The sequence below is a fragment of the Silurus aristotelis genome, assembly GCF_946808225.1.
Source record: "Silurus aristotelis genome assembly, chromosome: 19".
In the NCBI taxonomy this organism is placed as follows: Eukaryota; Metazoa; Chordata; class Actinopteri; order Siluriformes; family Siluridae; genus Silurus; species Silurus aristotelis.
The window spans coordinates 3,352,582-3,365,627 of NC_139592.1; the positions used below are offsets into that span (position 1 = coordinate 3,352,582).

Here is a 13,046-nt window from a genome sequence, read left to right on the forward strand (position 1 = left end):
AATTTATAAAAAAATATATATTGTCTTGAGGATTTGTTTTCTTTATTTTTTAAACTGAGATAGATAGATAGATAGATAGATAGATAGATAGATAGATAGATAGATAGATAGATAGATAGATAGATAGATAGATAGATAGATAGATAGATAGATAGATAGATAGATAGATAGATAGATAGATAGATAGATTTTCAGTGTAGTTTCCGCGTTCTTTCTAAACTTCATTACCCGTCGTGCAGTGTTACCCGTCATGCTCCGCGCGCGTTGCCATAGCGATTCAAAGGTTTACCAAAATGGCGCAGGGTTCGGTTGGAGTTTTCGCTGTGTGTGGAGGAGACCGGGAGCCGGAGATGAAGCGGGAGGTGAGGGAGGGGTGCAGCCGGTGTGCTGCTCGCGGGAGGCAGGTGGAGGTTACGGGCAGCGCGGAGCTTTGTGTTCCCCCGGACCGGGCCGCGGTTTGCGTCTCTGTGTGCAACAGCAAGGAGTGCGCTAACGACGCGGCTAACAGCGTGCAGCGCAGACTGGACTACATCCTCCACACCGGGAGACAACATGGAGTCAGAGTGAGACACACACACACACACACACACACACACACACTCCACACCGGGAGACAACATGGAGTCAGAGTGAGACACACACACACACACACACACACACTCCACACCGGGAGACAACATGGAGTCAGAGTGAGACACACACACACACACACACACACACTCCACACCGGGAGACAACATGGAGTCAGAGTGAGACACACACACACCCCACACCGGGAGACAACATAGAGTCAGAGTGAGTCACACACACACACACACACACACACACACACACACACACACACACACACACACACACACACACTCTACATCCTCCACACCGTGAGACAACATGGAGTCAGAGTGAGACACACACACACACTCCACACCGGGAGACAACATAGAGTCAGAGTGAGTCACACACACACACACACACACACACACACTCTACATCCTCCACACCGTGAGACAACATGGAGTCAGAGTGAGACACACACACACACACACACACACACACACACACACACACACACACACACACACTCTACATCCTCCACACCGTGAGACAACATGGAGTCAGAGTGAGACACACACACATGCACTTTCTCTCTCTCAAATGTTAATGTAAATGTGATTGATTTTGTGCGATGCAGTGATGAAACCTGTCGTGTTTGTGGATCTTCTTCAGGAAGAGGACGTCACTGTGATGAAACACTTGCAGAGAGAAGCTGAGCAGTACCGCATGCAGGCCGAGGTGATTCAGGATTTAATACAGTGATGATTCAGAGCACGTTTGATCAGACGTGTGGTTTATGAATAGGGTTATAAAATTCCAGGAGTTTTTCAGACTGGAAAATATCCGTAGGGGATTAACGGTAAATTTACAAAACCGCAGGTTCGCCTATAAGGGAAAAAAAAAAAATCTTGCAGAAAACAACCAGATTTCATGCAATTTTTGTTGCAAAATTTCTAATTAATTCCCATGAATTCCCATAAGTAAGTTTGGAATACTTGGAACTTGGAATAATATCCAGAATTCCCCAGACGAAGTTCCCAAGGAAAAATGTAGGGAAATTGACTGGATATTTTTACTGCACTTTTGCAATTGTATTTATAAATACGGTGTGTGTGTGTGTGTGTGTGTGTGTGTGTGAAAGGTGAGCCTGGTGTTTTCAGACTTCACGAAGATGCAGTGTGTTCGCTCGGTCCTGATTGAAAAGCTGGACAGAAGCGTGAGTGTCAGTGAGCCACGTTTCTCCCACAGTTCAGAAAGTCTCAGCTTGTTACGGTGAGTCCGACATATTTTCCCCCTAATGATTAGCGTTCCCACCGATCCGCTCGGTAACCGTCTGATTGTGTTGCGCAGGAGACGCGTGTGTGCGGCAGCCGTGGAAAACGCTCAGCTCAAAGCACGAGAGGTGTGTAACCTGCTGGGACAGGCTTTAGGGCGGCCCTTATTGGTGCGGGAGGAGGAGTCTCGGGAGTGGAGGTCAGGACAGCAAGACGCTGTGGTCAGTACTCTACAGGAGAAGGTGGGCCAGATGTCCATCAGTGCGTCATCACACGTGTTCGTGACGTTCGAGCTGCACCCTAAGAACAGTACGAGGAAGAGGTTATGAAGAGCGGAAGAACATCACCGGAATACATGATCGGCAACACGATGACCGTCAGAGGACAATCCACATGATCTCACTTCCCACCAGACTTCGCCCTTCTTCCTGAAGATGAAGATTCTGCTCGGATGTCGCTGTTTTTTAACACCGTCGAGGAGATCCGGCGCAAATCTCAGAGGGTGCTTGACACAGTTTGAAAAGAAGACTTGCAGGGTACATTCTGGAAGCGGCGGGAACGCCGTATCGCTGTGCAAGGGGACTTTTTTTGAAGGTGATTGTGTGGAAACGTAGTCAAATAAAGTACTTTGTTGTAAACGGAGCTGGTCTCCAAACCTTTTGATATCACCTCATACGTTTACAACCTTGAGAAATCAATACTCAATAATGAACATCAGTAATCAAACAATGTGGCCATAATGCTAAATACACTCTATGGACAAAAAGTATTGGGACACCCGACTTTTCCAGCCATGTGTGCTTCTTGCTCAAACTGTTCCAGCATGAGATTCCCCCCGTGCACAAAAGCCAGCTCCATGACGATATGCATTCCATGGATTGGAGTGGAAGATCTCCTACTATAGACCTCTAACCCAATTGAACACATTTTGGGATCAACGCTGACCGCACCCCAGGTAACCTCACCGACATAAGTAGCAATCTCCACAAAATCTAATAGAACGTCTTCCCAGAAGAGTGGATGATATAACAATGAATGAGGGTTTAATTTATTATGGGATGTTGGAAAAACACGCAAACGAATCCACTCGTAATTGTATTATTTCCCAATTCCAGGTTGTGCCGTATTCTTCTTATACAGAGTATTTTTTTTAATCTGTATTTCTAAAATGTTGTATGTATTTTTATGTGCTGCCGTAAACGTTCTCGCCCTCATCGCATGTTTTTTTTTTTATAACACCGCTTGTGTTTATGGGATTTTTTCCACCCAACAATTTCCTCGTTATTCAGGTGAGCATAATCTCATAGTAGTTTTTCCCAGTCGCTTTGAATCATTTTTCGATTTCTCGGCGTACGGTTTCGCCGTTTCCTGAAAAACTACGATTTGGTTTACAATGATACAATGAAAATGCTCAAGGATTTCTTCTGTTTGGCATCTATGAATTATAAAAGCACAAATGGACTCATTACTGTATGTGGGATGTCGATCGCAAGAGACCGAACAGGATTTACGCTTTTACTGTGCTGTAATAGCGTTTGTTCGTTTCCTGGTCGTTCGTCCATTTTCCAGAAATTGTAATTCCGTATTTCGCTCTGTTCACGGGATTCACCTTCGACCCGTTTTAGGGAACCAGTCGAACTTCGGTTGATCTGATGCCGTTCACTCACCTTCATCAGTGACTATTTATTTTTACAATTTAGCATTCAATGATTTATGCAAATATTTTGGGGGTTGAAACTCTTCTGGTGAGATCCAGTATAATATATTGTGATCAACACGACATAAAATGCTTCTACGACGAGCACAACTGACGACGTGACGTGGAGGTCGGACGAGTAGTTTTGCAGATTCCATTTCCGATCTCAGAAACGATCCAAAGCAACTGAGAAAAACTGTAAATGTTAAGATTTTGGATCGGACGAAAACAGTGTTGATTTCTAAAATATTTAAGACATAGAAGGATTAGATTTTTTTCTGTGACCACTGCATCCTTTTCCATGGCAGAACATTTACTGACCATTCCAACCAACCGCTAAAACTCCTTCTATTAACCTTCCATTAGAGAGAAAATTCACTTTGTAAGAACACATTTTTGTTTAATTAATGGAAGTGGGAGCTCAGTGATTAATGCTCTGGCTTACTGATCTGAAGATCTGGGGTTCAAGCGTTGATATTGCAAAGCTGGCACTCTTGGGGCCCTTAAACAAGGCCCTTAACCCTCTGTGCTCCAGGGTTGCTGTATCATGGCTGATTTTTCGATCTGACCCCAGCTTCCTAACATCGCTGGGAAGAAAGAACTTCACTGTTTTGTAAAGTGCATGTGAACAGTCAAAAGCACTGTTCTTTACATTTATGTGGATTGTCTGATACCATAGGAGTTGTGATGTTGGACTTTTTGTTCAAAGATAGTTAGTTTAAAATCCCAGCACCACCAGAGGAACCCTCAACTGCTTAGTTGTATAAATTAGATAATTGGAAGTGATTTTTGATGCAGGCATCCGCCAATTTCTATAAACGCAAACGAAAAGAATTGTAAGACCTGCTGTTATAACACTTTCGAATTAATCAGATCTGTACGGAAGTAATGAGGCCATGCATCATATTTGTTTCTTTCTTGTTTTCTCATAAACTCGACATCGACACCGTTTCCTCTAAGACAATATACGACCCTGAAAGTGTAGTCGGTTTCATTGCAAGCCAACTCGAGGGAACGGGACGTCTCCATGGATACCGAAGTAAACGTGAAAGATGGCGTATGAACGGTTTACGGCACAGAGGTATTTCAGTTTATACACGGAAAAAACATTTACTCGCGTTCAGGAGGAAACGATGTTTGTTTTTTTGAGATCACAAGAAAATAAAGTCGTGATAACAAGCAAACGAACGAAAATTTCCATAGATATGAGAATCTGATGGTTGCTTTAAACGTTTAAACATTACATAATGTAGTGTAAAGCACCGGATACCAATATGAATCGAACAGCCATTTATTTAGACTGGGGACTGAAAACTGGACGGATGTTTGCGCATGTAATCTGCTAAAAGACCCTGAATTTCTCTGCTGCTTTGTTCAAGGCTAGTTTATCCTGCGCTAAGTCTTTAATTTCTTGATAGCACAAACAGTACATCTAATCAGAAAGTAATCAAAAACCCTCTACGACTTAATAATGCAAATCTGCATCCTGAGCAGCTGAAACCCACACACACTGTACTGAACAACACGAAAAAGACAGCACTCAGGTGTGAGTTTTATTTAAGTTTCACTTCTTTTGTTTGAAAACACTGTATTAAAAGCCTGTTACAAATTCATCGCACAACACTGACGAGGCACAACCACCCGAATTACATTCATGTAAAAAAATAATAAACCCAGTGTACATTCAATAAACAGAGGCAATTAAATAATAGAAAAATAAAAAAGGCCCACTGTGAGCAGGTCCTTCATCTGATTCCCTCACGTTTATTTGTGTTAATCATCCCTGAAAATGCAGTCCTAACTGTAAAAGCGCTGAAGCATGGTCACAACCCAAATCCCATCCAAACTCCATCAGGAGACTCCAAACATGTCAGTGAGGAGAGCTGCGCTCAAAGTGACACGTGCTAATTAACACCCGCACCGAACACCTTCACAGCACGTCAGCGTCTCGGGGAGATCCGACGTCTTGTCTCTGCTTCTCTCTCAGTCTTCAGGATAGAGCGCTCTCAGCCAGTCCAACATCACAAACTTCTTCCCGTTGAAGTGCGAGAAATACTGATCCAGAGTTGGGATTTCTGGCTGGAACACACAGACGATGAGTATGACATCAGCATTAGAATGATTTTAGAATAAATATTTTTTTTTTCCCTCTGATTTAGTTGCTGTGGGTCATGATTCATATTTCTGTACATAATCTATGATACTTTCCAGTTTTTTTCATTCTTTATATCTGATACTTCAGAAAAGTTCAATGACGCCTCCCAACATTGAGAAAAGTAGAGACCAGTTTATATGGACCTCCCTTAAAAAAAAAAGGGAACAGCGGCCACGCCCATTTCAATTAGCGGAACAGAGGCCACGCCTATCTCAACTTTAATTAGAGGCACAGAGGCCACGCCTATTTCAATTAGCGGAACAGAGGCCACACCTATCTCAACTTTAATTAGAGGCACAGAGGCCATGCCTATTCCAACTTTAATTAAAAGGTACATAGACCATGCCTTTTTTATCTTTAATTAGAGGCACAGAGGCCACGCCTATTTTAACTTTATTGATCGGCACAGAGGCCACGCCTTTTTCAACTTCATTCATCAGCACAGAGACCACACCTTTTTCAACTTTAGAGGTACAGATGCCACGTTTTTTTGTTATCTTTAATTAGAGGCACAGAGGCCACGACTATTTCAACTTAATTTGGAGGCACAGAGGCCACGCCTATTTCAACTTTAATTAGAGGCACAGAGACCGCGCCTATTTTAACTTTAATTAGAGGCACAGAGACCACGCCTATTTCAACTTTAATTAGAGGCACAGAGACCACGCCTATTTCAACTTTAATTAGAGGCACAGAGACCACGCCTATTTCAACTTCATTTGGAGGCACAGCGGCCACGATTATTTGCACTTTAATTAGAGGCACAGAGGCCACAACTATTTCAACTTTAATTGGAGGCACAGAGGCCACACCTATTTCAACTGAATTGATTGGCACATAGGCCACGCCTAGTTCCACTTTACTGAAATATAGAGGCCACGCCTAGTTCAGCTTTACGAAAAGGAAGACGGCCACGCCTCTTTTACTTTACCGTTTGGCACAGAGGCCACACCTCCTTCCATGTGATTGACAGGGCATGAGCATGAAACAGAAAGAAATGCGTAACTCCATATGAAAACGAGTTGGATTATGTTTCTAATAATAATCTTACACTATTAATATAGAACCGCTGTGTGTGTGTGCTGAGAGACGCCTGGGCTTAATTCAGCCTCCATCACCTGACAACTTTCACAAGACAGATGTTGTGTTGGATGAACAGACGCTGTGCACTGAGAACAATAAACACATCTACAGCCCCGTAAGCCTGATGGAGAGAGAAACAAGATTCTTCGTACCTCGTATCCCTCGAACAGTTGCAGTGTGTTCTGGGGCAGGTATCCAATCATCAGAGAGGACGGATCAGGACCACTGAACAAAATTTTGTAATGTGGGGTGTCCTCCAATCTCTTCACCTACACACACACCAAAATATAGGTACAATTTAAAGGTAAGAGGGTAAATGTGGCTATTAAATATAAACATTTTTAAACTATCATAGACTTTTGGATGGTTGTGTGTTGATACCTCAGAGTCGATGTATTTTTTCCTTTTTAACCACTCCGGAGGAGCTCGGAGTCCTTCATCCCAGCCCACTATTACCCCCACCATGTGATTCTGGGTCTCCATGACGACCTCTCCAACACGGTGCAGCACGTACTCTGGCCTGGGGCTGCGCGGCACCTCTGAAGCTAAACCCACATACATACACACACACACACACGATAAATTGTAACTATGTGCTAAACAAAATGCTTTTATACACTTTTAGGATGTAATTGTTCCTTTAGGGGGTGCAACAGCTTGTCACTGGGGTTGCTGTACTCTAATATAGGTATATATTGGTACACGAAGTTTATACCAGTCAAAGACAATTATGTCATTTTGTTGACTAGAAACTGAACTCGGACCCCATGCAATCTCTCATTGTTCTTTTCTTTTTTTGGGGGGAGTGGTAGCTCAGTGGTTAAGGCTCTGGGTTGCTGATCAGAAGGTTGGGGGTTTAAGCCCTGGTATCGCCAAGCTGCCACTCTGGGGCCTTTGAGTAAAGGCCCTTAACCCTCTGTCCTCCAGGGGCGCTGTATCATAGCTGACCCTGCACTTTGACCCCAGCTTCCTGGGATATGCCGAAGGAAGAATGTCACTGTGCTAAGTATTTAACAGATTTTCTTTTGTCTATGACTCACTCTTGATGCATGTGAAGATGCTTCCCTCAGTCACATGTCTTACCTCCATCCGCTACCTTCTTAAAGGGGCTGCTCCGGCCGCTAACACATAATACATTATTGCTAAATTCAAACCCCCAAGCAAAATGACCAAAAAAACAACACAGTGGATTCACGTTTATTATAATATTTAGAAAATACCAGTTTTTATGGCAGTCAATTCATTTTATTTTGTTGTGTGTATCCGCCCCTCCTTAAAGGCCGGTCCGTGAAAATATTGTCCAACATTAAACCGGTCCCTGGTGCAAATAAGGTTTGGGACCACTGGTCTAGCACATTTACATTTATGGCATTTATTAGACGTTTTCCAGGGTGAATTACAATTACCTCATTTATACAACTTGAGCAGTTGAGGGTTAAGGGCTTTGCCCAGGGGTTCAGCAGTGGCAGCTTAGTGGTGCAGGATCATTGTGAGCTTAATCTTAAAACGTGTGTAATATTTTCTATCCCGAGTCTCTCACTTTATGACAATGTATCAAAATGAGATTCATTTTATTAGTCCCGAGGCATTAGTCAAGAAGATTTCTCCCCAAAATTTAGATTCTTGCTCTTGACCTGTTTTAAAAAGCAAAGGGAGTGAAAAGGAAGCTCGCGTGCTATTTGTAGCGCAGCCACTCCTCAGGGAGTCTCGGTTTCATGCAAAAATTACGTTGCGCCTTTTGGCTGTAGAACTCTTTCTTATTCAAACTGCATTGTTGAAGAGTAACAGCAGATGCGGAGTAACACCTGCCACATGAGACTTTAAATTCACGACTTTTCAAATTCAAATATTTGACTTTTTACCCAACTACATTTTGGAAAAACAGTCGTTACGTTTTCTATTAATTCTATTCTATTAATAGATCAGTGTGCTGAGAGGAACAGAGGCTTTTCACATAAACTGAGTTGATAGTAAGTAGTGAGTTGACAAAGAATCTTGTGACAGAAATGATAACAGGAACATTATAGCTGTTATAAATTATAGTATTTTGGCTACTTAAGTACATTTAAAGGATTTTGTACTTTTACTCAAAACTAAACTTACTTTTACTGGATTCATATTTTACAGAATGGATCTCTACTTGAACTTAAGGTACATGGTGTGTGTACTTCATCCACGCATGTGTTTCAGGTTGGATTCAATGTTAGAAGCCTTAATTTTCTTAAACTGCCATATTATATACAACAAAATGGAAAGTATTTTGTAACAAAATACAAAATGTAACCTAAATCTAAATGTAGTGGATCACCCAAAAATACTTGGTGTGCAAAAGATAAATAAAAGGAAATCATACCTACCAGTTCAACCATATCATGTTGTTCAGATTTCTGATCTGATCTATTACTTTCCGTTCCTCATTTCATCTTTCCAAAATGCATAACTATCTCCCCAACTGGTCACCTGCCAAGTCCCACCCACCAGTTAGTTACTCCCTGATCATTTGCCAGAACAGGAGTTATGAAGGCAATTACATGCTTCCTCTATGAAGTCAGCCAACCACGATATCTCATACCTTCATAATCTGAAATAAGCTATATCCTTCCTCTTCACCATTCATGAGCTTTCGTGTGTCTTGTGATTGCCTAACATCGCTGCTGCGATTGAGGGCGAGGAAGCCTTCATTGATCGCTTGGTAAGAACCCTCCCAAGAAAGTGTGGACATTTATTTTCTCATTTTAATCCTGCCAATTTATATACCTCGATTTTGAATGTTGAATTTCGTTATTATAGGCCTAGTCTGCAATTTTGTGAAAAGTTTGTGATCCTGGTTTAGTGGTTCAGTGTATAAGTTTGTATAAATGGGGGGAAAAAAAACGCCTCTTACCTGCAAAGTAGCCGTGGTCGTTACTGGTCATAAGAATCTCCAGCGCAGTGATTTCTCCATGTATCTCCTCCAAATCCTCCTCCACTCCCAGTAGTCTGTGTGTATGGGCCCAGATACCAGTTCAGCACATTTTTAAAGTCTGAAAAGTGAACAGTGAATGGTTTTGATTGATGCTTACGGAATTTTTGGCATCAGAGAAGTGATCCAGTCGACCCAGACAGTCACGTTTAGATACGAGTTCCTCACGCTTTTCCACGTCTCAATGATCCTGAAGAAAGATTAATCAAGATGGTATATGCACTGTTATGGTCACAGTTTTTAGATAATACCCTTGGAACGTAACCACCACGACAGTCAAGATGACTTTTTATTAACACGAGGACTAAATATAATACATGTAGTCCCAGACTTACGATAGAGATGAGTTTTAATGACCCCATCGTAACTTATATGGTAAGTTGAGACATGGCCTAGTCTGGTGATCAGTATGAGGTAGTATACCGTCATTTGTTAATCATTTAAGAAATGTATTATTGTAAAGTAAGTACCAATCATTTACAAAAATAACACACGTAAAATAGTATGGAAATTTATTACGAAAATAAAACGTTTTAAAAAAGTACTGAATCGTGAAAATGTGCTAAATAAAATATTAATATATTAATTATATTCATAAATATTAAGGCAAATAAAAGACATGCATTCAAACTAAAACTTACACTCCAAATAAATAAAAAAGAACATGAAATATAAAGCACGTGACAGTGATTTACCTCTAGAGGCCTCTCTCAAACTGTATAAAGCAACCCGGAAAAACTATTGGTATGGAGTTTTGCCAATAGCAGATAATTCCAGCAATAAACTATCTGTGTTAATTATTTAGAAAAAATTATTAATCGGTCGTCCTCTAATACAGTGGTCCCCAACCCCCGGGCTGTATTTGGCAACTCCGCAGGGCAATTGGTACCGGGCCACACAGAAAGAATACATAACTTACATTATTTTCGTTTTATTTATTATCTGATTCCTCTGTTTTATTTTGAAAAATGACTGGATTCTCTCCACCACATCTGTCTATGACTCACTCTTGATGCATGTCATGATGCCTCGGTCACATGTCTTACCTCCATCCGCTACCTTCTTAAAGGGGCTGCTCCGGCCGCTAGCACATAATACATTACCGCTAAATTCAAGCGAGCAAAATGAACAGAAAAACAACACAGTGGATTCACATTTATTATTATATTTAGAAATACCATTTTGGATGCTGATTGTATCATTTTAATTTGTTGTTTAATTTGCAGTGTGAATACGCTGCTACGATTGCCTGCAGCACGAAACTTAAAATACTTTACAATTTTGTTGTATCGCCATCGTGAGATCGATATATCGTATGTCGAACCATCTTAAATCAGGGACCATCTGTAAAGCTGTTAATAAAAGTTGGTATAGCAAATGTGAAATGGAAAGAAATAAAAAACCAATGCCCTTTCAGACTCAAGAAGCACAAAGTCCAGCTCTCCAGGACCACAGCTGTGCGCCTATTTTAAATAAATCCCAGTTGATGATGCATCCAGAACATCTTAAACAACAACAAAAAAAACTAACAAGCCACCGGAACCGCCAAGTCATAAATAAAAAGATCTCTTCACCCCAAATGTGTTTGATCATCAGGGACGTGTTTGCTGTCGGATTATCGAGTTTTAATCTTGTGTACATTTCACATTCGACCAAAATGTTCCTTTATCTCCAAGCAGCCGAGACACAACTACAGCTTTACCCAGAAACTCGGTTCAGAGGAACTGGTTATTACCACCGGCTTGACGCCTGGACCATAAACTGTCCCAGACCATTCATCATTTTTGTTGTCCCACACATGCGCGACTGTCATGGACTATTTGGTTTCAATCTTGAGACCTGAAACACTGTGGTGGACCTGGGATTCCCTGAGGACTTTAGGAAAAGGCTTCAAAATGAGATTTCTTCTGTTAGCCTGTTGTTGTCATGTTTACGTCTCATATGGGTCTATGAATAAATGTGGGGCAAACACAAAATTTATATCTATTTTTTTTTTATCTCCCAAAAATGTTTAAAATTTGTTTTAAATTATTTTAATTACACAGACATGAAATTGTATCCTGCTGGAATGTTCAGGAGCTAAAAAAACACCATTCAACTGGAAAATAAACAGATTTGTACAAAGAATCTTATTAGACTGTGCTGAAATTGGGGTTTCTAAATATCTCTAAGTCTCAGTTTTGCTCAGCACAGGTTGCTGTCTGGAGTTTCACATGTTCTCCTCATGTCTGGATGGTATTTCTCAAAGTTCTTCCCAAAACCCAACACCATGTCAGTTGGTAGATTATGTGAAATGGCCCTTTAGGTGTAAGTGTGTACACAAGCGAGTGTGTGTGTGTGTGTGTGTGCGTGTGTGTGTGCATACCCCCGAGTAGCCAGTGAGCGCTGGGCGGCGGTTCCGCTGGTCCACTGCGTTATGAGGTACTGCGCGGGCAGAGCGCACAGGAGCAACGCGAGCTGCAGGAGCACCTGCCCGGTCACCTGTGGCATCACGTGACCTGTTGTGGTCCACGCAAAACAAAGCAAAAAGTTGAGCGCGAGCTTTAATAAATCTTGGCGTTCTAACAAACACGAAAGTTTCGTGAAGATTCTATAACACAGGTGTGTGTCACTTACTTGCAAAAAAAAAAAAAGTCGAGTTGCACGAGGTTCGCACTTTCACGTCCACGGAGCGCGCGCTCAAGGGAACATGCAGCAAATAAACAGCAGCTCGTTATTATTTGCATAAGCGCGCGCAGAGAGGGAGGGGGGGAGAGTTTCGCTTTTCGGCACCTGAGTCGGCACGTGGGTGTGTGTGTGTGCGTGTGTGTGTGTGCGCCGGCCAATAGCCGAGACCCACGCGTGGAGGAAGGAAGGGGTTGTACGTACGGACGCGTGCGACTCGCGCTCCGCCACGTCAGGGAGCGCGTCCGTGCGTCTATTGCGACGGCGGCCGTGTGCGCCAGAGGGCGCTGTGCGACCAAAACAATGAAACCGTAAAAAAGTACAGAATAAAACTGTAAAAACACCTAATAAACCGACCACCTGAGGGTCTGCTGAGAGCCAGTGACAATTCATTGAAGACTGGGATGTAACTGCAAAGTGTTTTCTACAGCACACTGTATAACCTTCATCCAGAAACCTTCAATATGATATAATCTGATTGGATTAAATTTTATTTGTATAGCATTTTCAATAATGGGCATTGTCCCAAAGCAGCTTTTACAGAAGTAGATTCTTCTTCTTCTTGATACAGCTGCTCCGGTTAACCTTTCTTCATACCACTCTGTTCTCTATATCTGCCTCTTTCCCACCACATCCATAAACCTCCTCCTCCTTGGC

At 42.1% G+C, this 13,046-nt stretch overlaps 2 protein-coding genes across 4 annotated transcripts in view; one reads left to right on the forward strand and one right to left on the reverse strand.

Annotated features, from left to right (window-relative positions):
• The first annotated feature begins 227 nt into the window (after positions 1-227).
• Positions 228-13,046, forward strand: part of irak1bp1 (interleukin-1 receptor-associated kinase 1 binding protein 1) — a 130,267-nt gene continuing 117,448 nt past the window's right edge. The window contains exons 1-4 of one of the 2 annotated variants that reach the window (XR_014530163.1): positions 228-563; positions 1,228-1,293; positions 1,697-1,827; positions 1,906-2,784. Coding sequence is in view for 1 of the 2 variants with exons in the window: in XM_083521016.1 (XP_083377142.1) it covers positions 294-563; positions 1,228-1,293; positions 1,697-1,827; positions 1,906-2,158 (720 nt within the window). In the remaining variant the exon portion in view is untranslated. Of the gene's footprint in view, positions 564-1,227; positions 1,294-1,696; positions 1,828-1,905; positions 3,295-13,046 lie in introns of those variants that run through there. The other variant, XM_083521016.1, reaches the window with a different exon arrangement.
• LOC310714933 (uncharacterized protein) lies at positions 5,073-12,531 on the reverse strand. Of its 2 annotated transcripts, none has more exons than XM_083521022.1 (7): positions 12,342-12,531; positions 12,091-12,223; positions 9,826-9,915; positions 9,648-9,742; positions 7,145-7,308; positions 6,916-7,032; positions 5,073-5,604 (listed from the first exon to the last, which is right to left on the reverse strand). In XM_083521022.1, the coding sequence occupies exons 2-7, from the start codon at positions 12,213-12,215 to the stop codon at positions 5,509-5,511; spliced, it is 687 nt and encodes a 228-aa protein (XP_083377148.1). In that variant the 5' UTR covers positions 12,216-12,223; positions 12,342-12,531; the 3' UTR covers positions 5,073-5,508. The 2 variants fall into 2 exon arrangements, with proteins under 2 accessions (XP_083377148.1, XP_083377149.1); XM_083521023.1 differs by having other exon boundaries at positions 12,338-12,531.

Excerpts from the sequence above, each read along its gene's own strand:
- LOC310714933 (XM_083521022.1), bottom strand. The coding sequence starts at position 12,215 with ATGCCACAGGTGACCGGGCAGGTGCTCCTGCAGCTCGCGTTGCTCCTG. Across the intron at positions 9,743-9,825 it reads TCTCTGATGCCAAAAATTCC|ACTACTGGGAGTGGAGGAGG; the intron begins GTAAGCATCAAT and ends CCATACACACAG. Across the intron at positions 7,033-7,144 it reads AAAAATACATCGACTCTGAG|GTGAAGAGATTGGAGGACAC; the intron begins GTATCAACACAC and ends GTGTGTGTGTAG.